The sequence below is a fragment of the Rhinopithecus bieti genome, unplaced genomic scaffold (genome assembly GCF_001698545.2).
Source record: "Rhinopithecus bieti isolate Rb0 unplaced genomic scaffold, ASM169854v2 scaffold_25987, whole genome shotgun sequence".
Classification (NCBI taxonomy): Eukaryota; Metazoa; Chordata; class Mammalia; order Primates; family Cercopithecidae; genus Rhinopithecus; species Rhinopithecus bieti.
Window position 1 is genome coordinate 824,755 of NW_016812078.1, and position 26,937 is coordinate 851,691.

The window sequence follows — 26,937 nt, forward strand, 5'->3', positions numbered from 1 at the left end:
AAAAACCCCCCTCTTTTTTTTTTTTTTTTTTTAAGATAGGGTCTCGTTCTGTCACCCAGGAGTGGAGTGCAGTGGTGCGATCTTGGCTCACTGCAACCTCCGCCTCCCAGGTTCAAACGATTCTCATACCTCCGCCTCTCAAGTAGCTAGGACCACAGGCACATGCCACCATGCCTGGCTAATTTTCGTATTTTTAATAGAGATGGGGTTTCATCATGTTGGCCAGGCTGTTCTTGAACTCCTGACCTCAAGTGATCTGCCTGCCTTGGCCTCCCAAAGTGCTGGGATTACAGGTGTGAGCCACCACGCCTGGCCAACTCAAGCTATTCTAAAAAACAATTTAAAATTATAAAGTTGAACACTTGCACCTCTTATTATTTAACAGTGATGATAATGTTAGGTATATATTCTAATTCTAGGTGTATATACTCTAGATTACTGCAACGTATAAGTAGAGTTGCCATATTTAGCAAAAATATAATATGCCCAGTTAAATTATATTTTAGATTTAAATAAACAATAATTTTTTTAGTTGATCTGAAAGTCAAATTTAATTGGGCCTCTTGTATTTTATCTGACAACCCTACAAAGGTGACATATACAAGTGATCAAAGTAGCATTGTTTATAATAGCAAAATCTGGAATCTACTTAAATTTCCATTGAGGAAATAATGAATAAGCAGTATATTTTTGCACAATAGAATGTTAGCAGTGAAAAATGAACTACAATTATGAGTAATAATATGAGTCAATCTTGGAAACAAGTTTTAAAAGCAATTCAAATAACACATATTATAAATTGCAATACCATTTTCATAAAACTCAAAACCAACCACAACTAAAAAATATACCGTTTAAACATACATAAGTGATAAAATATATAAATGAGAAAGAGAAACAAAATTCAAGGTAGTTATTTATTTTATTTTTTTGAGATTCGGTCTCATTCCGTAGCCCAGGATGGAGTGCAGTGGCATGATCTTGGCTCACTGCAACCTCTGCCTCCTGTAACCACCACTTCCCAGGCTCAGGTGATCCTCCCACCTCAGCCTCCCGAGTAGCTGGGACTACAGCTGTGCACCACCATGCCCGGCTAATTTTCACCATGTTTCCCAGGCTGGCCTCCAACTCTTGGACTCAAGCGATCCTCTTGCCTTTGTCTCCCAAAGTGTTGGGATTTCAGGCGTGAGCCACCGCACCCAACCAGTAGTTGTAATTAAAGTAGGGTACAGGCAAAGGAATAGGTCAGAGGAGGAAATCGCAGATTGATGTGAAGGTGTTGGTAATGTTCTGGTTCCTACACAGGTGAAAGGTGCACAGGTGTTTAACTGCTATGCTTCTTATCTCACACATCACATACATTTTTCTGTGACATAAAATATCACATAACATTTAAAAAACAGGTCAAGAGGGCAGGGTGTAGTGGCTCACGCCTGTAACCCCAACACTTTGGAAGGCCGAGGGGAGTGGATCACCTGAGGTTAGCAGTTCCGAGACCTGCCTGGCCAACATGGTGAAAACCCGTCTCTACTAAAAATACAAAAAAAAAAAAAAAAAATTCCGGTGAAGTGGTGCATGCTTGTAATCCCAGCTAGTCGGGAGGCTGAGGCAAAAGAATCGCTTGAACCCGGGAGGCAGAGGTTGCAGTGAGCCGAGACCGCGCCACTGCATTCCAGCCTGGCAACAAGAGCGAAACTCCGTCTTAAAAAACAAACAAATCCAAAAAACAAACAAAAAAACAGGTCAAGGATCAGAAAAGTAAAGTGAATGGATACTCCATTTACAGACAGAAAGCCCAATGTTTTTCTATAATATCAGGATACCTCTCCTGAAGAATGATAGCATGCCTTTTAATCAGAGAAATGGTCTAAAGTTCAAAATGTTACTCCATAGCTACCTCCTGGAGGAAGGAAGCTAGGTGGCAACGTGTACACAAAAAGGCAATTCATCCAAATAATAATATAAGAAGTAGGTATTTTCTAAGTACTATGGAGCACAAGGGTGAATGAATGCGTGGCGGGGCAGGAGGGCGGCTATTTACAAGAGGGTGTGAAATACAGCTCTTCTTTTCAAGAGTGGTTGCAGAATACCAGGGCTACAAAGAGAGGGTCACACATTAAGCATCGTATTATATGGGTACAGAATATTAGGGTTCTCGATGACCAGAAGGAGAATGTTTGTTTCCTAGCAAGCCTTCTTTAGCTTCTCTTCCCACGTGGGGGTGGGTGGGGTTGGGACCGTTCTTTCCTAGCTCAAAAGTTCACTTATGTCACACTAGGGTCACTTTAAAGGAGAGTGCTAGTAAGGGTAAAGTCAAGTTACATAACCTAGCGGAAAATGAAGACCTAAAACCGCTCGTGAGCAAACACAACACTTGAGACGTAAACCTCTTCAACTAAACCTCTTCGATAGAAGGGTGGATCTTAGCACTCTGGGTGAAAGCAATCTCAGCCAGTAAAACAGCAGAACGCTTTCACGCCCGCGCACTAAGCAGACGACCGGTAGCAAGAGCCCGGATAAAGGCGGAGCTAAAAGTGCCGGATAATACGACACGGAGCGCGTGTGCGCACGCCGTAGGGGGCGGGCCGTTCGGGGTTGGTTTCCTGGGCGACCACCGCTGGGTAGTCGGTTAGAGGTGTGCGGGCTTCGGGGGCCATGGGGACTCCTCCTGGCCTGCAGACAGACTGCGAGGCGCTGCTCAGTCGCTTCCAGGAGACAGACAGTGTACGCTTCGAGGACTTCACGGAGCTGTGGAGAAACATGAAGTTCGGTACTATTTTCTGGTGGGTGTTTTTTGTCCACCACCCGCCTCTCCCTGCCCGCAGGTGGTGTAGAAAGCTGCCTCCTTCCCGGCGATATTGCACTTGCGAAGTGGTGAGAAGAGCGGCAGTCACCAAAGGTTGCCTCCATCACTCCTGGACCTTCCCCTGTCCGCAGGCAACGCGCTTTCCCTGCTCTATTTCATTGTGCCCTGATGGTTGTTGCGGCCTCTTCCCAGATACGCGTCTCTGCTTCGCCTCCTTTCTAAACTCCTCTCTCCATCTCCACTGCCTCCACCCTGACCCAGGCCACTATCATTTGCCCTTCCCCAGTCTTGTTCTACGGTCTTGTTCTAGGACCTCATGTTGAAAAACACACAAGCAAAGACAAAACCCTTCGAGATTAAATTAATCTTTCCTACAACAACCAAAGTTGTCTTTTTTTTTTTTTTTTTTTTTTTTTTGAGACAGAGTCTCCCTTTGTCGCCCAGGCTGGAGTGCAATGGCGTGGTCTCGGCTCAGTGCAACCCTCCGCCTTTCGGGTTCAAGTGATTCTCCTGCCTCAGCCTCCCGAGTAGCTGGGATTACAGGTGCCCGGCACCACGCCCGGCTACTTTTTTGTATTTTTAGTAGAGACGGGGGTTTCACTATGTTGGCCAGGCTGGTCTCGATCTCCTGACCTCGTGATCCGCCCGCCTCGGCCTCCCAAAGCGCTAGGATTACAGGAGTGAGCCACCGCGCCCGGCCCAAAGTTGTTTTTCAAACGTGCAAATTTGATCATGTCACTCTGCGGCTCATTCTGTAGTGGTGCCCATTGCCTTTGGGATAACGCTTGAATTCTCTGACTTGCCAAGACCATTCCTCACTGGCCTTTGCCGATCTCTCCAGCTTCGTCTGCCAGTCCCCTCCATGCACTCACTTTCTTGCTCCAGCAGCTTTTTTTTTTTTTTTTTTTTTTTTTTTGGCCCTCCATAGGCTTTTCCTAAGCCTGAAGCTTTCCGCGGCAACCCTTATTTTGTCCACCTCATTCTTTACTCAGGGTTAAGCTCAAATGACTTCCTCGGGGAAATCTTTTTCGTTCTTCTAGACTGAGTACGCTGTTCATGTCCCCCCCACCCCATAGCACCCTATTTTATTTTATCTCACCGCTTGCCACGTTTTGTTGTAATGGTATAGTTGAAAACGCAGTGTGGGATTGTTAAGGGCATAGGTTATGGATCCCAATTGGCTGCATTTGATTGCAGGGTCCACTGTGACTTGGGGCAAGTTACTTGAGTTTCCATATCTGTATAATAGAGGCAATGATAAACCTCAGAAGCTGTGAAGATCAAATGAGCTGATATATCAGAAATGCATTCTAAGTCCTCAATAAATGTTCATTATTATTATTATTTTTTTTTCTTGAGACATAGTCTCGCTCTGTCACCCAGGCTGGAGTGTAATGGTGCGATCTTGTATCACTGCAACCTCCACCTCCTGGGTTCAAGACATTCTCCTGCCTCAGCCTCCGGAGTAGCTGGGACTACAGCTCGTGCCACCATGCCTGGCTAATTTCTGTATTTTTAGTAGAGATGGGGTTTCACCATGTTGGCCAGGCTGGTCAAATGTTCATTATTACTACCGTTTTAAAATTTTCGTTTGACTAGACTGACCTCTGTGAGGACAGTGACTGGATGAATCTATTTTTATTAGCATAGTACATATAATATTGAAAAGGCTAAATAACTGATTTTCGGAATGAGTTAAACCTTACGATTAAAACTATGTTTTTCTGAACAAAATGTTAAAACTCATTTTCTCTCTGTCAGTGTAAACAAATTACCTTTGTAGTTTTAAATTGCGAGAAATGGAGGATGAAGAGCTGTTTGTTGTACGGTTAATAAAAGGAGAGAGACTAATTTTTTTAAATGGCTACTAAATGCAATGTATAGCTTTATTAAATGGCTACTAAATGCAGTGTATAGCTTTATTTAATAAGACAGTTATAAAAAGCAGGTACAGTTATCCTTGTTTTATAGATGAGGAAATTAAGGCTTAAAGAGATTAAGTAATTTCTCCATTACAAAGATAGTGGATTGTAGAGCAGATGTTGGAAACTGTGTATCTGCCTGTTTCTAAAATCCGTAATATTGCACTGTACCACTTCTTGGGGGGAAAAATGCATTTAAGGAAAACTTAGCTAAAAATGTAACATTTACATTTTCTAGTAGGGAAAACCTAAAATGAAAAAAGAAACAGGAATCATTAGAGGAGTGGTGGATTTTCTTGAGAAATTACTTTGGTTACCATAACTAGAGTAGGTATTTTGTATTCTTTTCGTATATTTATTCTTTGAAGAGCCAAAACGTTCTTCTACTGCCCCCTTCCCTTCCACCCCTGCGTTGTAATCAGATGTAATGGAGCCCCTGTTTATGGCTGCAGGGTGAATGTCTTTATTTTTTGTTGCTGTTTTAAAAGTGAAAGTTCTACATGTTTATATTTGTACAGTGTATTAGTCACTTGCATCAACACTTTGAGACATTTAGCTAGTGTCTTATTTGAAATCTGGCATTTTTTGTCTACTGATTTCAGGTCTTACATAGAAACGTATATAGTATGCACAGATATGGCTTCATTGTTTTATCCAAAGTGGTAAGAAGACTGTTACATTGACTTTTTTAAGGCCTTGTCTTTAAAAATTTTTTGTTAACTTAGCACAGCAGAACAGTTTCAGTTAGTTTATTCATTATGCTGTTCATATCTACAGAAAATACATGTGAACCTCGAAAATTTGAGACAGGTCTCAGTTAATTTAGAAAGGTTATTTTGCTAAGGTTGAGGACACGCCCTTGACACAGCCTCAGGAAGTTGTGATGACATGTGCCCAGGGTGGTCAGGGCACAGCTTGGTTTTGTACATTTAGGGAGACATGAAACATCAATCAATATATGTAAGAAGTACATTGTTTCGGTCTGGAAAGGCGGGACAACTTGAAGCAAAGACAGGAAGACTGGAAGTGGGGAGGGAGCTTTCAGGTCGCAGATCTGTGAGACACAAATGGTTGCGTTTGCGTTCTTTTGAGTTTCTGATTAGCTTTTCCAAAGGAGGCAAATCAGATATGCATCTATCTCAGTGAGCAGAGAAGTCACTTTGAATAGAATGGGAGGCAGGTTTGCCCTATGCAGTTTCCAACTTGAGTTTTCCTTAGTGATCTTGGGTACCCAAGATACTTTCCTTTCAGGTACATTTCCTGTGTTATTTCATTGATTGATTGCCAAGAAAGTCTTGTTGCTCTCTTGGATGTTTGGACAAAGCTTTTGGTTGTATGCTGGAGTATGCTCTTCTCCCCTCTCCTCCCTTCTTCTAATGAGCTTGTGGTGCTCTGGACAATTAGGAGTGTGGGTTACTTTGTGCTGTTTCTCTAACTTTTTCACCTAGGCTTCCCAAGGACAGAGGAGATTTAGTGCAAATCCCTGAGAGTACTGGAGAAAATGTTCATTATGTAAAAAGTAAAGTAGAGGTTCGTCTTCAAAGACTTTCCTCCCCATCTAATTAAGACTAAATAGTAACTTCTCTTACAAGCAAAATTTATTCAAAGACCTGTGCTAACATTCTTAAATATCTGCTAGCTGTAATAAAGAAATCAGTGTACTTTATGTTCTTAGCTCTTACAGTTTAGCCTAAATATTTGCCCTGGCGTGCTTATACTGGTCCAAGCAAGCATTAAGTCATAGCCTGTTCCTCTTCCTTATTTAAAAGTGTTTTTACCTTTCTCAGCATTTCACAAGTTACTTCAAGTTCTAAGTTGCTAGTCAATCAAGACAGATACAGAATGTGAAGTCCAAAGTAGATGCGTCAAGTTATAAATGACCCTGTCTCCTTTGTTCAGTGTAGCAAAACTGCTGGCGACTGTCCCCTTTCTGTAGAAAGTAAAAAAATGGCCTTGCTGAAGACATAAAATTTACATTCAAGTGCTACTTCTCTACAGCACCAAAGAACAAGCAATTCTGACAATTATATATTAAAATGCACATAGTTCTGTAACATAACCATGATTATTTTAACATTACGGGTTTTAAATATTTAACCAATAATAAAAAATTTGCAACCCCTTCCTTCTTGCTCTTCAATTTGGCAAGTAAAGTTGATGCTTTTGGAAGCTGCATCATGTTTACCGGTATGGAATCCTCATCAAATTATTATAACTACCGTTTAAACAAGTATATACTTCTGGCTTTTGTTCATTACTTATTCACGTAATGAGTCATAATATATTTTCTCTCTGTTTATTAGTGGCAGAATGAGAAATTTAGAAAAGAACATGTTTACAAAAGAAGCTTTGGCTTTGGCTTGGCGATATTTTTTACCTCCATATACCTTCCAGATCAGAGTTGGTGCTTTGTATCTGCTATATGGATTATATAACACCCAACTGTGTCAACCAAAACAAAAGGTAATACTTAGTGAGTTATTTTTTCTTTGCAGAAATGTAAAACAAGTACCATATTTTTATAATAAATATTATATGATTAAATATGATTTAAATAAAATGCCAGTATTTTAAAATTATAATATGTTTGTGAAAAAATATTTACATTTAGTACAACGTTTTTTTTTTCTTCCTGGTTGCAGATCAGAGTTGCCCTGAAGGATTGGGATGAAGTTTTAAAATTTCAGCAAGATTTAGTAAATGCACAGCATTTTGATGCAGCTTATATTTTTAGGAAGCTACGACTAGACAGAGCATTTCACTTTACAGCAATGCCCAAATTGGTATGTTGCCTAAAATAATTTGGTTTTTTCAAAATGAGCAGTTATATTTTATTGTCCATAAAACCTCTCAATCTCCAGAAAATGGAATGAGTATTGATAGTGTTCAAGACTCTTAGCCTTTTTTTTTTTTTTTTTTTTTGAGACAGGGTCTCACTCCGTCGCCCAGGCTGGAGTGCGGTGGCACCATTTCGGCTCACTGCAACCTCTGCCTCCTGGGTTCAAGCGATTCTCCTGCTTCAGCCTCCTGAATAGCTGAGACTACAGACACGCACCACCAAGCCCAGCTAATTTTTGTATTTTTAGTAGATACAGGGTTTCACCATGTTGGCCACGATGGTCTTAATCTCTTGACCTCGTGATCCACTCACCTCAGCCTCCCAAAGTGTTGGGAGCGCCCCGCCTGGCTTGTAACTTTTTTTTTATGTGTGTGCCTTTTTGCTACAGAGTTTTGCCCTGTCATCCAGGCTGGAGTGCAGTGGTGCGATCTCGGCTCACTGCAACCTCCGTCTCCGGGGTTCAAGCCGTTCTCCTGTTTCAGTCTCCTGAGTAGCTGGGACTACAGGCGCCCACCACCATGCCTGGTTGATTTTTGTATTTTTTGTTGAGATGGGGTTTCACCATGTTGGTCAGGCTGGTCTTGAACTCCTCACCTCAGGTGATCACCTGCCTCGGCCTCCCAGAGTGCTGCAATTATAGGCATGAGCCACCATGCCCGGCCTTGTAGCTTTTTTAAAATAGGAGATGGTATTTTCTAATTACTACTTTTTTTCTGCAAACAAAAATGTAGCCTTTGCTTTTGAATGCAGTATATCTGGATGCCACATATTAAGCAAATTGTTTTGAGAAGAAATTAGATTTGGCATCTGCATTTGCTCATATCTCAAACATCAGAGGAGGTTACTGAAAGACGTACCAAATTGTTAAAAATTCTTTGGTGAAAAGTTGAAATTTCTAATAACACTTGTTTTTGTTTAATCTTGTGATAATTGAGACACTAGGTTGAAGAGCACTAGTTCTGATTCTGCCATTAGCTGGCAGATTATGTAATTTCTGTCTTACCTGAATTTGTAGGCATGTGGCAAGGCATGTGAAAGGATACTTCACAAGTCTAATAGTCTTTAGAATATGGATATTTAACAAATGTATCCTTACAGCTGCTTTTGTTTTATCTGTGTTTACTTAATAAGACTATTTTTAGTGCTGGCTTATATTTCAATACTTTTTAAAATACTGTTTAAAAGATACTCATTTTAAAAGACATGTATTATCACATAGTTGTCATATAGGATGAAGAAAAAAATTCACCGAGCTGAAGTTACAGAAGAATTTAAGGACCCAAGTGATCGTGTGATGAAGCTTATCACTTCTGATGTATTAGAGGTAAATTTTCTTTTATGCTCTTGAAATTTTTTAAAAACTGTTTTATTGCCAAGTACATATCGAGGTTATACCTTCATCTACTGGACACTGATTTTTTTTCTCTAGAGTATCAGAAATAAAATAGCCTAAATATATCAAGACTTACAAATCTTGAAATAGCATGAGAAAAAAAGATATAGAAGACTGGACTTGGACTGAGGATATGTGGATTCCGTTACTAAAACTACCGTTAGTTAGGTCATAAAACAAGAGTTTAAAGTGACTTTACTTACTTTTTTAAAAAACGATATGCATGGCCAGCATGGTGGCTCACACCTGTAATCTCAGTACTTTGGGAGGCTGAGGTGGGTGGATCATGAGGTCAGGAGTTTGAGACTAGCCTGGCCAACATGGTGAAATCCCGTCTCTACTAAAAATACAAAAATTAGCCAGGTGTGGTGCCACATGCCTGTAGTCCCAGCCGCTGGGGAGGCTGAGGCAGGATAATTGCTTGAACTCAGGAGGTGGAGGTTGCAGTGAGCTGAGATGGCACTGCTGTACTCCCGTCTGGGCAGCAGAGCAAGACTCCGTTTTAAAAAACAAAAAAACAGTTTGCATTTATTTCCTGAGTTTTTTTTTTTTTTTTTTTTTTTTTTTTAAGTGGAGTCTCACTCTGTCACCCAGGCTGGAGCACAGTGGTGCAGTCTCAGCTCACTATAACCTCCACCTCCCAGGTTCAAGCAATTCTCCTGCTTCAGCCTTCTGAGTAGCTGGGAATACAGTTGTGCACCACCACGCCTGGCTAATTTTTTGTATTTTTGGTAGAATCAGGGTTTCGCTGTGTTAGCCAGGATGGTCTCGATCTCCTGACCTAGTGATCTGCCCACCTTGGTCTCCCAAAGTGCTGGGATTACAGGCATGAGCACCTGGCCTACTTCCTGAGTTTTAACATTTATTTTAAAACCCACCATTGAAAACAGTGAATCTATTTTGATAATATATTTTGGTATTTTGTTTGAGTGTACAATATTGAGAAAAATCTTATGCATGGATAAGTAGTGTTACAAATCTTTTTAAGAATGAGTAGAAAAGCATTGCTTTGAGGTTAAAACAAACTCTCAGTACAGGGTTACAGGCTTCTAAATCAATGGTATTTCAAAAGAACATATAGACAGGAGACGAGGGGCTAAGGGGATACTTTGGTCATGCTTTTAAATTTTCTTTAAGCCTAAATGTCTCCCTCATTAATATTAGGATTATAATATTTTATTTCATTCGGTTGTTGTGAGAATTGAAATGAAGTGATGCCAAAATAGTGCCGAGTGTGGTATATTACACACAGTATACCCTTAATAAGTGTTAATTCCCCTTTTCCCCAGCCCTACTCAGTCTTTTCTTGTATTACAATTGAAAGAGAGGGACCGGATCTTCGATTTACTCAAATGTTTGTTTAGATGCCCCCATGTTCTTTTTTTTTTTTTCCCCTTACTTAGGGTCTTCCTCTGTTGCCCAGGCTGGAATGTAGTAACACAATCTTGGCGCACAGCAACCTCTGCCTCCCAGTTTCAAGTGATTCTCGTGTCTCAGCCCCCCGAGTAGCTGGGGTTACAGGCGTGCACCACCATGCCCAACTAATTTTTTCTATTTTTAGTAGAAGTGAGATTTCACTGTGTTGACCAGGCTGGTCTTGAACTCCTGGCCTCAAGCGATCTGCCCGCATTGGCCTCCTAAAGTGCTGAATTTACAAGTGTGAGCCACTGTGCCCGGTTGCCTCCAGTTGCAATAGCATGAGCCTGTCAGGTTGTTTGTAATTCAGGTAGCAAATTAATTTTTGAGAGCACTCTGGGTCTGTTCTGTAAAGTGACTTTATTTTTGAGCAAGGATTCTTAATCTCTGGCCTGGGGATTGTCCATGTGCCCTCTCCCCCACCACATTGTATGAAAAATTGATGTCATACATATGAATCTTTTTTTTTTCTTTCTTTCTGAGATAGAGTCTCACTGTGTAGCCCAAGTTGGAGTGCAGTGGCGCAATTTTGTCTCATTGCAACCTGCAACCTCTGCCTCCAGGGCTCAAGCGATTCTCATGCCTCAGCCTCCCGAGTAGCTGGGACTACAGGTACACGCCACCACACTTGGCTAATTTTTTTGTATTTTAGTAGAGATGGGGTTTCACCATGTTGCCCAGGGTGGTCTCGAACTCCTGAGCTCAGGCGATCTGCCCACCTTGGCCTCCCAAAGTACTGTGATAACAGACATGAGCCACCCTGCCCAGCCCATAAGGATACATTTTTAGGGTGAGGTACTGTAACTATCCTCAGATTCTCAAAAGTGTTCATGTCCCCCCAAAAGGTTAAGAATTACTGTATTACAAAGAACTGAATATTCCTCAGTATCTGAAGACATAGTATAATGCAGGAACTCTGGGAAGATATTTTGTGTAGATTGTTTCACTTCAACATTTCTGCAAAATAAGTGTTTAAAAATTTTTTTAAAGCAGGGGGTTTTATCCGTGATTTAAAGTTGAGGAAACTGAGTTACAGAGACTAGGTTAGGAAGTAATGGAGCTAAGCTTCAAACTCAGTTCTGTATGGCTGCAGTGCCTGTTTGTTGGATAGCAGAGGACTGGCCTGAGGTGGGACTGGGGTTGAAAATTTGTCATTCAACAAGCAAATGAGTGAAGTGTAACAAAAACTAGGATTTTTTTTTTTCTCTTTAGCAGCTTAGCAAGAAAGAGGTGGGAGAGAGTTTATGTACAAAACTAAATAAGATAAAAGTACTTTGTATAATAGAAGGAATTTGTATTTTGTCTTTTTGGCAGAGGGGAGTTGTAAAGTTTTAGAGATTGGAGAGACATAATGTTTATGTTTAGAGTTGAGGTAAGGAGCTAGTTAGAGGGAATGAATGGTTGTATACAGGCGAGGTAGCAGCAGGGTTCCTGCTATGGAGGAGGTGGGTGTGTCTGTGATTGAGAATCCAGTGGAGAGAGTAGCCTTGAACAGAAGGCGTACTTCTTCCTTTGAAATTTGAGGAAAGGAGGTGAGAATGGATTTTTATAAATCTTTGTGTAGAGGAGAAATAGAAGGTGAACAGACCTGACTGCCTGAACTGTAAGAGAGCATCATTGGGGTCAGGGAACTGAGAGTTGAAAATGTTTGGAATAGCAATTGTGGAGAATGGAAGAAAAATTTTAGGATACCAGAAAGCTGAGAAATGCTGATGTGAATCATGAAGAGAGAGGCACAGGACATTTTCAAACAGCAAGACATTCTTATCAATATTCTAATGAAAAAAGATGATTTGAACCCAGTTAGTTATAATTTCTTTTTTTAAATTTTTGAGACAGGATCTTGCTTCATCACCCCAGCTGGAGTGCAGTGGTGCGATTGTAGCTCACTGCACCCTCAATCTCCTGGGCTTAAGTGATCCTCCCACCTCAGCCTCCTGAGTAGCTGGGACTACAGGCACTTACCATCATGCTGGCTAATTTTATTTAATTAATTAATTTATTTTTTTGAGACAGACTCTTGCTGTATGGCCCAGGCTAGAGTGCAGTGGTATGATCTTGGCTCACTGCAACTGCCACCCAGGTTCAAGCGATTCTCCTGTGTCAGCCTCCCGAATACCTGGGATTGCAGGCACGTGCCACCATGCTGGGCTAATCTTTGTATTTTTAGTAGAGGCAGGGTTTCATTATCTTGGCCAGGCTGGTCTTGAACTCCTCACCTCGTTATCCACCCACCTTGGTCTCCCAAAGTGCTGGTACTATAGGCGTGAATCACCGCACCTGGCCCATGCTAGCTAATCTTAAAAAATTTTCTTGTAGAGACAAGGTCTTGCTATGTTGCCCAGGCTGGTCTTGAACTCCTGAGCTTGGGTGCTCTTCCTACCTTGGCCTCCCCACAGTGCTGGGATTATAGGCATGAGCCACCATGCTTGGCTGGTTATAATTTTTCTGACTATTGACCAATTTGGTGGTAGAACGTAAATATTTTTTCAACATATCTTTTTCAAGGTGCTTTTCATTCTAAGCTCTTTTAAGTTGGGGTGATGCACAAAGGTCTACCCTTCTAGAGTGAATAGAGAAGAGTGTCAGAAGGGTCAGGCTATGAAATGCCTATACCTGGAGGCTTTTAGGAATGGAATAGTCTGTGAAGTTATCCTGGCTCTGTCGGATCTCTGGCTTGTGACATAATTGCTTTGAGAGCCTTGTCCCTTGATACTTCTGCTGGCTCTATATCTTTTGTCCTAGCATAGCCTGTGATCCATTCTCACTGATAATGCTTAAATTTTATACTCTTAAATTTTCCTTTTACTGCCTGCAACTGCTGTTAAGTCTTCATTTCAGAAGATCCAAATTCTGGTCATGATTCTGCCACTTGTTCTAGTTTTGTGGTTAAGGAGGCATAATAAAATGAAAAGAGAACAGGATACTGAATCAAAACATTTGACTTCTAGCCCTCTGCTATGTAAGTAGGACCTTGAGCAAATTATTTCATTTCTGTTTTTTCCTTTATACAGTTATAATAATGGACATTGTGTACTGAGTACTCACCACATGCCTGGAACTATGCTAGATGTTCTATGTGTGTTATCTCACTAACTGTCATGGTAACCCTGCAGAGGAGGTGGTATTTTCCCTTTTTTTTTTTTTTGAGATGGAGTCTTGCTCTGTCGCCCAGGCTGGAGTGCGATCTCGACTCACTGCAAGCTCTGCCTCCCGGTTCAAGCCATTCTCCTGCCTTAGCCTCCTGAGTAGCTGGGACTACAGGCGCCTACCACCATGCCCGGCTAATTTTTTGTATTTTTTTTTTTAGTAGAGACGGGGTTTCACTGTGTTAGCCAGGATGGTCTTGATCTCCTGGCCTGGTGATCTGGCTGCCTCGGCCTCCCGAAGTGCTGGGATTACAGGCATGAGCCACTGCACCTGGCCTTTTTTTTTTTTTTTTTAAAGCAGAGTTTCCCTCTTATTGCCCAGGCTGGAGTGCAGTGGCATGATCTCGACTCACTGCAACCTCCACCTCCCCACCTTCCAGGTTGAAACGATTCTCCTGCCTCAGCCTCCCGAGTAGCTTGGACTACAGGCACGCACCACCATGCCCAGCTAATTTTTTGTATTTTTAGTAGAAGTGGGGTTTCGCCATGTTGGCCAGGCTGGTCTTGAACTCCTGACCTCAGGTGATCTACCTACCTCAGCCTCCCAAAGTGCTGGGATTACAGGCATGAGCCTCTGTGCCCGGCCCCCAGTTTTAAAAATAAGGAAACTGAGGTTTAGAGAAGTTAAGTAGTTTGTATCAGGTGAGGCACAATAAGGTACAGACACTGGGTTTGAATGTCCAAGTCTGAAAGGCTCCATAGTCCATGCACACTGTCTTTTATTTCTTATTTAATTTTCTTCTTCTTTTTTGTTTTTTTAAAGAGTGGGGGTCTTGCTATGTTGCCTGAGTTGGCCTTGAATTCCTGGGCTCAGGCTGTCCTCATGCCTCAGCCTTCTGAGTAGCTGGGACTACGGGTACACACTACCGTGCCTGGCTTCTTTAATTTTGTATAGTGCTTTACATTATACAGAAACCTTCACCTGTATAATAAGCTTGTTTAATAATTAACAATGGTGGGTTTGTTCATTTTGTACAAATGTGAAACGTGAATGTGATTCTTCGGTTGAGGGACTTCCCCATTGTCATACATTGAGCAAATGACAGAGCTCAGACTCAAAAACTAGGTCTGACTGGTGGTCTTTCTATATCACATGAAGTAAAAATCATGAGAGCACAGCCAGTGTAAACTGTAAAGAGTTAGGGGCTCTCCATGTCTGGACACTGTTCTCCCACTGCAGATCCCATGTATGTGAGCACTCACTACTATTGATCAGTTTCTCACAGTTTCTCATTTCTGTTTTTTTTGAGAGACGGAGTTTCACTTTTGTTGCCCAGGCGGGAGTGCAATGGCACGATCTTGGCTCACCGCAACCTCTGCCTCCCGGGTTCAAGCGATTCTCCTGCCTCAGCCTCCTGAGTAGCTGGGATTACAGGCATGTGCCACCACACCCGGCTAACTTTGTATTTTTAGTAGAGATGGGGTTTCTCCTTGTTGGTCTGGCTGGTCTCGAACTCCTGACCTCAGGTGATCCACCCTCCTCAGCCTCCTAAAGTGCTGGGATTACAGGCATGAGCCACTGTGCCTGGCCTAGTGTCTTATTTCTTGAACATGTGTTGATTCTACCAAAATCTGGAAATGAATTGAGTAGTCTGAGTTAGGGATGACTCAGATGTTGTAATGTCCATCTGTGATGGAAGTGTCAGTAGTTCTCTCCTGATCTTAGAGCCAAGTGCCTATGCCAGGTTTTCTTAAGTCCACCTGTAGTATGCTGTCTTTTTCCTTACCCCACAGATCTGCCCATTTGGCTGGAGATTTTTGGAGGAAGAAGATCTAATAAATAATGCCACAAATGGTGTCATACATCACCCTCTATTTCTTTCTTTTTTTTTTTTTGAGATGGAGTCTTGTTCTGTTGTCCCCACTGGAGTGCAGTGGCAGTGTGATCTTGGCTCACTGCAACTTCTACCTCCCGGGTTCAAGCAGTTCTCCTGCCTCAGCCTCCCAGGTAGCTGGGATTACAGGCACCCACCCCCACACCTGGCTAATTTTTGTGTTTTTATTAGAGATGGGATTTCACCATGTTGGCCAGTCTGGTCTTGAACTCCTGACCTTGTGATCCTCCTGCCTTGGCCTCCCAAAGTGCTGGGATTATAGGCGTGAGCCACCGCACCCGGCCTACCCTCTATTTCTTTTAATCCTGAATCTTATCGCTGAAGTAATGGTGAAACTTATGGGAACAGGCACATAGGTTTTGGGATTTCTGTGGCAGGTTGGATGAGAGTCGTTACATAGGAATTTCCAGCAGAACATAAAGGACTATGTAAATATTCTTTTCTTTTTTTTTGAGACGGAGTCTTTCTCTGTCACCCAGGCTGGAGTGCGGTGGTGCGATCTCCGCTCACTGCAAGCTCCGCCTCCTGGGTTCACGCCATTCTCCTGCCTCAGCATCCCGAGTCACTGAGACTACAGGCGCCCACCACCACGCCCGGCCAATTTTTTGTATTTTTAGTAAAGATGGGGTTTCACCGTGTTAACCCTGATGGTCTCGATCTCCTGACCTCGTGATCAGCCTGCCTCGGCCTCCCAAAGTTCTGGTACTACAGGCGTGAGCCACCGCACCTGGCCATAAATACGCTTGATGTGACAATATGATATAAAAATATCTTAGTTGTCAGTAGCAATATTTAATGATACATCGTGCTACAAATAATTGTGATATTCTAGAATGGAATTGTATGTTAACTGATTCGTCTTTCCCCAATGTCTTCCTATAAGTGTATCTTAGTTAATGTTTGTTGAGGTAAGTTAGTAAGTCCATACCTCTGGAATCCATACCTCTATGTTAATGAAGTTGCACTATTTTGTTTACATGATTATGTTATTTTCAATATACTGTAGCATGTTATTCCCTATCAACTGGAAGTCACTTTGGAAGGTGACTATTTTGTGTTGGTTTTGCCTTTTAGTTTCTCCTCAAAAGTGAAATAAAGGACTCATCTTTTGCTTTTAGGAAATGCTGAACGTTCATGATCATTATCAGAACATGAAACGTGTAATTTCGGTTGATAAGTCCAAGCCAGATAAAGCCCTCAGTTTGATAAAGGATGATTTTTTTGACAATATTAAGAACATAGTTTTGGAGCATCAGCAGTGGCACAAAGACAGAAAGGTATGCAATCACTTGTTTGGTGCCTCACCATTGTATTATACACGAATGATTATCCATGGATGATAATGTTGAGAGGCAGCCTAGTGTTAGAGGCTGTAATCCTGTGGAGCTAAGATTTAGAGGGCTTGGCTTTTCTAGTTCCACTTTTGCCACTTATTAGGTATGTGATGTTATTTAACCTTACAGATGGAGTATATATGTATTTTCCTTTTTTTGGTAGAAGAGCAAATAGTCTTGTTATACCACAGATTTATTACAGTCTTTATAATTTGGCATTTTTCTAGGGGTTGCACACTCAGTCTTTGGGCTAAATCCTGCACACAGATGTGTTTTGTTTGGCATAGTGTTGATTCTAACGTTGTTTAAAATTTTTGAGTTAATTACCAACTTTTAAGTACTTGTGGACCTCACCTAAAATTCTAGACTGGTAACACTGATTCCACTTTGCTGCATGACAGCAGACAGTGGGACCTGAGTGGTGGCTTTTCCTACTGTGATAGGGCAAGTGTTTCTCTGTTTACATATTGTCTACCTGGTGTGGTTTATCTTTTTGCAGGTCTCATCATCACAGATCTTCAACTTAGTTTATTTAACCAAAAGTATTGATGGTTTCACATTAGCCTTTTCAGCTAAAGGAACTTTTTTTTTTTTTTTTTTTTTTTTTTTTTTGAGACGGAGTCTCGCTCTGTCACCCAGGCTGGAGTGCAGTGGCCGGATCTCAGCTCACTGCAAGTTCCGCCTCCCGGTCTCACGCCATTCTCCTGCCTCAGCCTTCCGAGTAGCTGGGACTACAGGCGCCCGTCACCTCGCCCAGCTAGTTTTTTGTAGTTTTAGTAGAAACGGGGTTTCGCCGTGTTATTCAGGATGGTCTTGATCTCCTGACATCGTGATTCGCCCGTCTCGGTCTCCCAAAGTGCTAGGATTACAGGCTTGAGCCACCGCGCCCGGCCTAGAGGAACTTTTTTACCCTGGAAACCTAAAGGCTAGCCTTGTGAAATTTACTTCTTTGTTTGTTTGTTTGTTTGTTTTTTTTGAGAAGGAGTCTCACTCTGTCACCCAGGCTGGAGTGCAGTGGCCAGATCTCAGCTCACTGCAAACTCCGCCTCCCGGGTTTACGCCATTCTCCTGCCTCAGCCTCCCGAGTAGCTGGGACTACAGGCGCCCGCCACCTCGCCCGGCTAGTTTTTTTTTTTTGTATATTTTAGTAGAAACGGGGTTTCGCCGTGTTATTCAGGATGGTCTCGATCTCCTGACCTCGTGATCCGCCCGTCTCGGCCTCCCAAAGTGCTGGGATTACAGGCTTGAGCCACCGCGCCCGGCCTGAAATTTACTTCTGAAACTATTACTCCATCTTATTTTAGTAAATCTAGGAAAACAATTTTTAAAAAGTAAGCAATTTCTGATTACTTACTGTGTGTCTTGATAATGTGCTAGTGTTTTCACAAATGCCACACAGATACTGCTATCTATATATCGTCTTTCAGAAAGATTTCTTGCTACCTTTTCACTTTCTGTTATATAAAGGAAGCTGGCTCACAGCTTAATTTTAGAAAAGATAAACAAGGAAACTGATAAGAAGATGATAGTCTTGGGAAGAAGAAAATAACTTTATTCCTCTGCATTTATTTTAATGAGAGATAGCAAGTTTTAGAATGTTTGGATACTTTAAGTCCTATAAATAGGTTACGCAAATGACGTAGGCATTTAATGTAAAAAAACTGTTAGTATTCTTTATATGTACGTATATAGACAGGGTCTTCTTGCTCTTTCACCCTGGCTGGAATGCCGTGGCACGACTACAGCTCACTACAGCCTCGACCTCCCAGGCTTAAGTGATCCACCCACCTCAGCCTTCTGAGTAGCTGGGTTTGCAGACATATGCCACCATGCCTAGCTAATATTTTTTATTTGTTTGTAGAGACAGCGTCTTGCTATGTTGCCAGGGATAGAACCAGCTTAATTTTAAATTTTTCTGTAGAGATGGTGTCTTGCTATGTTGCCCAGGCTGGTTTGGAACTCCCGGCCTTAAGCGATCCCTCCACCTCAGCCTCCCAGAGTATTAGGATTACAGGATTAGCCACCATGCATAGCCAGTATTCTCTTTCAATAGATAAACTCTCTTCAGAGAGCATTACCACGAGCTCTGAAAACCTGAAGGAAAGGAGAATAAGCCTGTTTTCTTACTACCACATAGAGACTACCACATTAATTAGGAGGATTTAAGCATTTTATTGATGAATTGTAGAACATTTTGAAACCTGTGATCTTAATGTTAGGTGGTATATAATGTGAATGATCTTTTAGTTTTTCATTTATTAAAAGTAATGATTTCTCACTGTTCTAAAATTGATTTGCAGTTAATTGAATTGTAAATTTGTGTGTGTGTGTATGTATCTTTTTTGCTCTTTTAGAATCCATCCTTAAAATCAAAAATTAATGATGGAAAAGAAAAAATGGAAGGAAATTCACAAGAAACAGAGGTCAGAAAACTTTGCAATTCATATTTATGTGTGGCTGTGATTCTGTATACTAAGCATTGTGACCCATGGTCAGTATTATAAGAAATATAAGAGAAAATTCTGAATCATGGTTTTGTGAAAAGGTAGTTTGTTCTTTACTGGAAGCCTTGTGGAGGCCACATCAGGTGTAGGTTGGGAGAGAGGATGGTAATAGTTTTCCACAGGGAAAGGAAAGCTCGACTGTGGAAGGTGCCCTCAGTTAATAGAGGATCAGGATCAGGCTTTTGTAATATATCTTTTCTCACTTGTCAGCCTTTCAACCAGTGTGGAGCCCAAGCCGTTACACTGTATACTGCTTCCTGCCTCCAGAGTTTTCATCCATCTTAGTGGATGAGACAAGGAGCCATCTTTGAGTATAGGCTGATGAGGAGGGAATAGCAGTTCAAGGCTCTGTCTGATCACCCAGGCTTTCACTCATATTGTCCTCCTTGAATCCTGAATGAAAATGATCTGTAACTACGGGGATAGTATTATGGCACCTGCTACATCTGTGAGAGAATATGATGTATGTTTACGTGTGTGTACCCAATATATGTTAGTTTCTTTTACCCTACCTTCTGTCTAAAATCTTATTTCTGATAATAAATACTTGGGTATTCAGTTTTTTCCCCTAATGTTTGTGTGTTTTAACTTTTTTTCCTTCTTATTTTATATCCAGAGATGTGAAAGGGCAGAATCATTAGCGAAAATAAAATCAAAGGCCTTTTCAGTTGTCATTCAGGTGAGTTATTCTTTAATAAGGTAATTTGGAAATTGACTGCTTTTAAATTATATTTCAATTTTCATCAAAGTAGTGATACATGTACTTAGTTTTAAAAGTCAAATAATGCTAGAGAGATTGTATAGCACAACAGACCCCTTCTCTGCCATTTCCTACCCTTGTATTCCTAACCTTGAGAGGCAGCATCTTTGACTTCTTTTCTTTTAGCAGTTTCTTCTAATATTTACCTGGAATTTTAATGCCATTTCCTTTATTGTCTTCCAGCTTCTAGTATTCCTGATTTTGGAAGGTTTTAGGGTTTTGCTTTGTCCCTGGAGTTCTGAAATTTCATTTAGTACATATAATGTAACTTGGTGTCCATCTTTTTTGTTTATTGCCCATGGCACTCATGGTGACCTCCTTTTAATCTGATATCCTTCAGTTCGGAGGAAGTTTCTGTATTGTTTCTTCAATACAAATGTTCTTTGCTGCATCTTTTCTCTTCTTCAACTTTTCTTGTTTTTCTCTTCTATTTTCAGTCTCTGTCTCATTTTCTATTTTCAGGGAGATTTCTTAGGCTTTATCTTCTGAACCATTATATTGATTTAAAAAAATTTCCCCTGATATTTTTTCATTACCAATAATTTTTTTTGTTCTCTGAATGCTGCTTATTTTGTTTTTTTAAAATGTATTTTTCTTTTTCACGGGATGCAATAACTTTTTCTCTTTAAGGATGTTAACTACAGTTTTTTTGATGGTTCCTCCCATTTCCTGTGAGTTCTTTTTTTTTCTATTTGTTTGAACTCTTTTACTTCGTTGGCTTTTTTTTTTTTTTTTTTTTTTGAGATGGAGTTTTGCTCTTATTGCCCAGGCTGGAGTGCAATGGTGCGATTTTGGCTCCCCGCAACCTCCGCCTCCCAGGTTCAAGTGATTCTCCTGCCTCAGCCTCTTGAGTAGCTGGGATCACAGGCATGTGTCACCATACCCGGCTAATTTTGTATTTTTAGTAGAGACGGGGTTTCTCCATGTTGGCCAGGCTGGTCTTGAACTCCTGACCTCAGGTGATCCACCCACCTCGGCCTCCCAAAGTGCTGGGATTACAGGCATGAGCCACCGAGCCTGGCCCACTGACTAGGTTTTTACAGATAAACCCATACTGAATAGACCCCAATGACCAATTCCTCACTGAGTAAAATTCCACTGACTTAGGCCCTACTGACCGGGCTTCCCCTGAACAGGCCCTCACTGACAAGACTGGCTGACCAGGTCACCACAGACAAGGCCCGCAATGACTATGTCCCATTGACCGAGCTTTTGATGACCANGGGATTACAGGCGTGAGCCACTGTACCTGACCCATTTTGTTGGCTTTTTAAAAATGATTGAAGAAGCTCAGGCGCGGTGGCTCACGCCTGTAATCCCAGCACTTTGGGAGGCTGAGGTGGGTGGATCACGAGGTCAGGAGATCGAGACCAGCCTGGCTAACTCGGTGAAACCCTGTCTCTACTGAAAATACAAAAAATTAGCTGGGCGTGGTGGTGGGCGCCTGTAGTCCCAGCTACTCGGGGAGGCTGAGACAGGAGAATGGCGTGAACCCGGGAGGCGGAGCTTGCAGTGAACTTGCAGTGAGCGCCACTGCACTCCAGCCTGGGCAACAGAGCGAGACTCCGTCTCAAAAAAAAAAATATGATTGAAGATCCTCAGATATCTTTTCATATTTAAGGGTGGTCAAGAGGAGATCAAGAGCTTATCTAACCTCTAGATTTCTTTGTCTTGGATCTAGTTATTTAAAGAACAATCTTTCACTCCCTTGTCTAGGGGAGGAGGGTGGGCAATAAGCCCAGCTGCCAGTGTTTTGAGAGCCTACAGAGAGAATCAGACATGAGGCTCACCATTCCTTATGCAGGTTTCACTCAGCCCCTCTATTTTCAGTAAGAGTCCTCATCTCCTTCCTCACCTACACCAGTTTCCTTTGAGCCCACAGCCTTTCTTGTTTAGCCTCTTCAGAGAGCAGCAGGCCTTCTGTTTTGTATAGGAGAAGGTCAGTTGCCTAGCTCTGAGGTTGAGGAACGAGACACTATTCTCTATAGATTTTCAATGCACCTGCCTGTTTTTTTAGTCCCACCTCAGCCTTCCAAAGTGCTAGGATTACAGATGTGAACCACTGTGCCCAGCCCTTTGCCGATTTTTTAATGAGGTGGTTTTTTTGTTTATTGAATTGTTTACTTTTCTTATAGATTCTGAATATTAGACCTTCATTGAATGCCAAGTTTGTGACTATTTTTTCCCATTCTGTAGGTTGTCTGTTTACTCTGTTGTTTCTTTTGTTTTACAGAAGCTCTGTAGTTTAATTAGGTCTCACTTATCAATTTTTGTTATCAACTTTGTCAAACATCAGGTGGTTGTAGGTATGTGGCTTTATTTCTGAGTTCTCTGTCCTGTTCCATTGGTCTATGTGTCTGTTTTTGTACCATTACAATGCTGTTTTGGTTACCGTATTGTATCTGTGGTTTCTGCATCTATGGATTCAACCAGTTGTGGATTGAAAATATTTGAAAAACAAAATGCATCTGTACCAAATATGGACACACTTTTTTCCTTGCCGTTATATTCCCTGAATAATATGACAATCACTTACATAATATTAGGTATTATAAGTAATCTAGAGATGATTGAAAGTATATGGGAGGAAGTGCATAGGTTATATGCAAATACTACACAATTTTATATCAGGAATTTGAGCATCTCTGGATTTTGGTATCCGAAGGAAGTCCTGGAACTAATCCTCCATGGATACTGAGAGACAGCTATATGTGGTTGCTTTTTAAGAGTTGTTGGTCGGGCGCGGTGGCTCACGCCTGTAATCCCAGCACTTTGGGAGGCCAAAGTGGGCTGATCACGAGGTCAGGAGATTGAGACCATCCTGGCCAACACGGTGAAACCCTGTCTCTGCTAAAAATACAAAACATTAGCCTGGCATGGTGGTGGGTACCTGTAGTCCCAGCTACTCGGGAGGCTGAGGCAGGAGAATGGCATGAACCCAGGAGGTGGAGGTTGCAGTGAGCTGAGATCGTGCCACTGCACTCCAGCCTGGGCTACAGAGCAAGACTCCATCTCAAAAATAAAAAATAAAAATAAAAGAAAAGAAAAAAGAATTGTTAATACCTTTATTGCATATACAACATTAACCGAAAATTCTTTGCTTAAGCAAGTAAGGGAATTCACCTACTGATGTAACAAAACAAATCCATAGCCAGGATTGGCTAAAGATATCTGTGTCTCAGATAAAGGTATCATTAAGACTGGCCCTCCATTTTCACTGCCGTCAAGTGCTATTTTCCTGACAGCTTCAGCCTTGCATGTTCCCAGTTTTAGCTTCCAAGGCAAGAAAGAATCTTTCCTTCCTAATAGTTAAACAATTCCAAAATAGCATTTCATTAGCCATGATACATACCACATACCCCGCCTACTTGCCTCCCCACTCCCAACAAATTACCCTGGCCATGGGGATGTTAAACTCATTGTGGCCAGATCTGGGCCACATGGCCAAACCTGGAGCCAAGCGTGAAGTACTTCTACTTGGAACACATGGTAGTGCCTACGGGAAGTAAATTTATTAGAAGGTGCCTCTACACCTTTGTTGCCCAACCATGCCAGATAATAGAACAACTTCATTTTAAGCCCATGTGAGCAGATAGTGATGACAGCTGCAGGAAACTTCATGTTATAAAAAGAATAGACTATTTACATGACACAATAGTTATAGTAAAAAAACTTCATGTTATAAAAAGAATAGACTATTTACATGACACAATAGTTATATTATAGTAAACCAGCCAAGGGTAATAGTAAAGCACTTTATGACAGATATTTCTGTAAATCTTTCCTCATCTTTGATTGTACATTTTGTCTTCCTCTGAATTACCTATCATTTGTATTCATTTTATAATTTATTGGTTAATTGGATTGTAACTCTTAAGGCATCCAAATCAAGAAGGCATCGTCAAGTCAAACTTGACTCTTCTGACTGTGATTCTGCATCTGGTCAAGGGCAAGTCAAAGCAACTAGGAAAAAAGAGAAGAAAGAAAGATTGAAACCAGCAGGAAGGAAGATGTCTTTCAGAAACAAAGGTAATTTTTTAAAGTCTTACTAAGATTCAACAAAGGAGAATGGGTTTTATTTACAGCTTTGCCTCATCTTTATTTCGTTGTTAAGAAGGATTAGATACTTGTTTGAGAACATTTTTGTGAGATTTAATATTAAAAATAAATGATTAGATTCTTGGAAACTTATTGCTTGAAAGGGACCCTAGGAATCATATCAAATGTATCATTTTATAGGTGATGAAATTTTGACCTGGCCGGGTGCTGTGGCTCATGCCTGTAATCCCAGCACTTTGGGAGGCCTAGGTGGGCGGATCAGTTGAGGTCAGGAGTTCGAGTCCAGCCTAGCCAACATGGTGAAACCCCATCTCTACTAAAAATATAAAAGCTGGGCATGGTAGTGCATGCCTGTAATCCCAGCTACCTGGGAGGCTGAGGCACAAGAATTGCTTGAACCTGGAAGGTGGAGGTTGCAGTGAACTGAGATCGTGCACTTCAGTCCAGCGTAGGTGACAGAGCAAGACTGTCTCAAAACAAAACAAAAAACAAAAAGAAAGAAATTTAGGCCTATACAGATTAAATAACTTGTCTAAAGTGATACATCAATTAATAGCTAGATAGTTATGAAATCAGTCTAGAATTATCCAGTGCATTTTTTTTTTTTTTTTTTGAGATGCAGTTTTGCTCTTGTTGCCCAGGCAGGAGTGCGATGGCATGATCTCAGCTCACTGCAACCACCGCCTCCCGGGTTCAAGCGATTTTGCTGTCTCAGCCTCCCAAGTAGCTGAGACTACAGGCACCCACCACCATGCCTGGGTAATTTTTTTTTTTTTTTTGTATTTTTAGTAGAGACGGGGTTTCACTATGTTGGCCAGGCTGGTCTTGAACTCCTGATCTCGTGATTCACCGGCCTCGACCTCCCAAAGTGTTGGGATTATAAGCGTGAGCCCCTGCACCCAGCAATAGTTTGTTTTTTAAAAAATTGTATGAATAATGTATATGTACCCTACATAAATTTGGAATTTGATTAACAGGTTTACTTGGGGTGAGAAAAAGAGCATTAGAAACGTTGGTAAATATTTAATACTAATACAAAATTCACTCCTAACTACTGCAGGAATATATGCAGATAAGTTAACAGCCTTTTAGCATTTTTTCCCCCTATATTGAAGCAGTGGAAGGAGAATTGAAGTTAAATACCTTTAATATGTCCCAGATATGATTAAGTCCTATAACAGTAGCTTGAAGTGCACTGAGAATTCAGAGGAGATACGATGTTTGTTAAGTATGATCGAGAAATAGTTCAAAAGGAAATTTTTCTGCTCCCTTTCACAATGCTGAAGGATATTGTGAAGAAAATTGTTAGACTAAACTCATGAGTATTACTGAAAAAATCCTAAGTCATATGTATCAAAAATAATCCTAGACACAAAAACACCTTAACTGAGTACACTTATTTCAGGATGCATTCAGAATCTATTAATATGATTTACCACATCAATAGGTTAAAGGGGAAAATGTGAATTTATTTTAATAGTTACCAAAGAAGACATTTGATAATATCCAGCATCCATTCTTGATTTAAAAAAAAAAATCTTCTAGATCAAGGAGTCAGCAAACTGTTTCTATAAAGGACCAGGTAGTAAATATTTTAGGTTTTGTGGGCCATGTTTCTGTCACAGCTACTCAGCTTTGCCATTGTAATGTGAAAGTAGCTATAGATAATACCAAAACACCTGAGTGTGGTTGTAGTCCAGTAAAACTGTATAAAAGCAGGTGGTGGGTCACATTTGGTCCTGGGGTTTGTTAACTCCTGCCCCTGCCCTAGATAAAATAGAAGATTATTTCTTTAATCTTAAAAGTGTGTGTGTGCACGCATGTATTAGATTATAAGTTGCCTCATGTTCAATGGTAATATGCAAGAAGTATCACAGTTTTATTTAACGTTGCTCTTAAAGAGCTAGTCAGTGCAATCAGACAGGAGAGTGAAGGGAGATACGACATCAGAAAGAGAGCCTAGAAAATTATCATGATTTGTGAATGATTTTATGCCTAAAAATATTCTAAAGAGAATTTGCTGAAAATAGGAACAAAATTTAGGGAGGTAAGGATTACCACTGTAGACCTTACAAAGATTAAAAGGTGACCAAGGCAAAATTATAAATAGTTTTATGCCAGTAAGTTAGATAGCTTAAATAAAATGGATAAATTTATTAAGAGACACAAGTTTCCAGGCCGGGCGCCGTGGCTCATGCTTGTAATCACAGCACTTTGGGAGGCTGAGGCAGGTGGATCACCTGAGGTCGGGAGTTCGAGACCAGCCTGGCCAACATGGAGAAACCCCGTCTCTACTAAAAATACAAAATTAGCCAGGCTTGGTGGCGCATGCCTGTAATCCCAGCTACTCGGGTGACTGAGGCAGAAGAATCACTTGAACCTGGGAGGTGGAGGTTGCGGTGAGCCCAGATCGTGCCTTTACACTCTAACCTGGGCAACAACAGCAAAACTCTGTCTCAAAAAAAAAAAAGAGACACAGGTTTCTAAAACTGACGCTGACGGAAGAAATCTGAATAGTCATGTTTACTGAGACCCCAAAATATCTGAGACAGGTCTCAGTCGATTTAGAAAGTTTATTTTGCCTGGGTTAAGGATGTGCCTGTGATACAACCTCAGGAAGTCCTGAGGCGTGCGCCCAATGTGGTCGGGTTACGATTTGCTTTTATATATTTTAGGGAGACATGACACATCAGTCAATATGTGTAAGTTGTACATTGGTTTGGTCTATTAAGGCAACAAGTGGGGGCTTCCAGGTTAGAAGTAGGTAAGACAAAAAGTTGCATTGCATTTTTTGAGTCTTTGATGGCCTTCCACCTAATACGAATAATACGCAATTTACTCTGGCTCAATGAATCTGCATTTTCACATGAGCAATAGGGGAGAGGAACCAATCAGATATGGATTTGTCTTCGGTGAGCTT

At 41.3% G+C, this 26,937-nt stretch overlaps 1 protein-coding gene across 1 annotated transcript in view; it reads left to right on the plus strand.

The window, feature by feature from the left end:
* The first annotated feature begins 2,564 nt into the window (after nt 1-2,564).
* Nucleotides 2,565-26,937, plus strand: part of SNAPC1 (small nuclear RNA activating complex polypeptide 1) — a 33,241-nt gene continuing 8,868 nt past the window's right edge. Inside the window, exons 1-8 of the mRNA XM_017895555.1 lie at nt 2,565-2,783; nt 7,032-7,191; nt 7,371-7,511; nt 8,787-8,891; nt 16,479-16,637; nt 19,049-19,117; nt 19,815-19,877; nt 23,837-23,987. Coding sequence (XP_017751044.1) covers nt 2,656-2,783; nt 7,032-7,191; nt 7,371-7,511; nt 8,787-8,891; nt 16,479-16,637; nt 19,049-19,117; nt 19,815-19,877; nt 23,837-23,987 — 976 coding nt within the window. The 5' untranslated portion in view covers nt 2,565-2,655. The remainder of the gene's footprint in view (nt 2,784-7,031; nt 7,192-7,370; nt 7,512-8,786; nt 8,892-16,478; nt 16,638-19,048; nt 19,118-19,814; nt 19,878-23,836; nt 23,988-26,937) is intronic.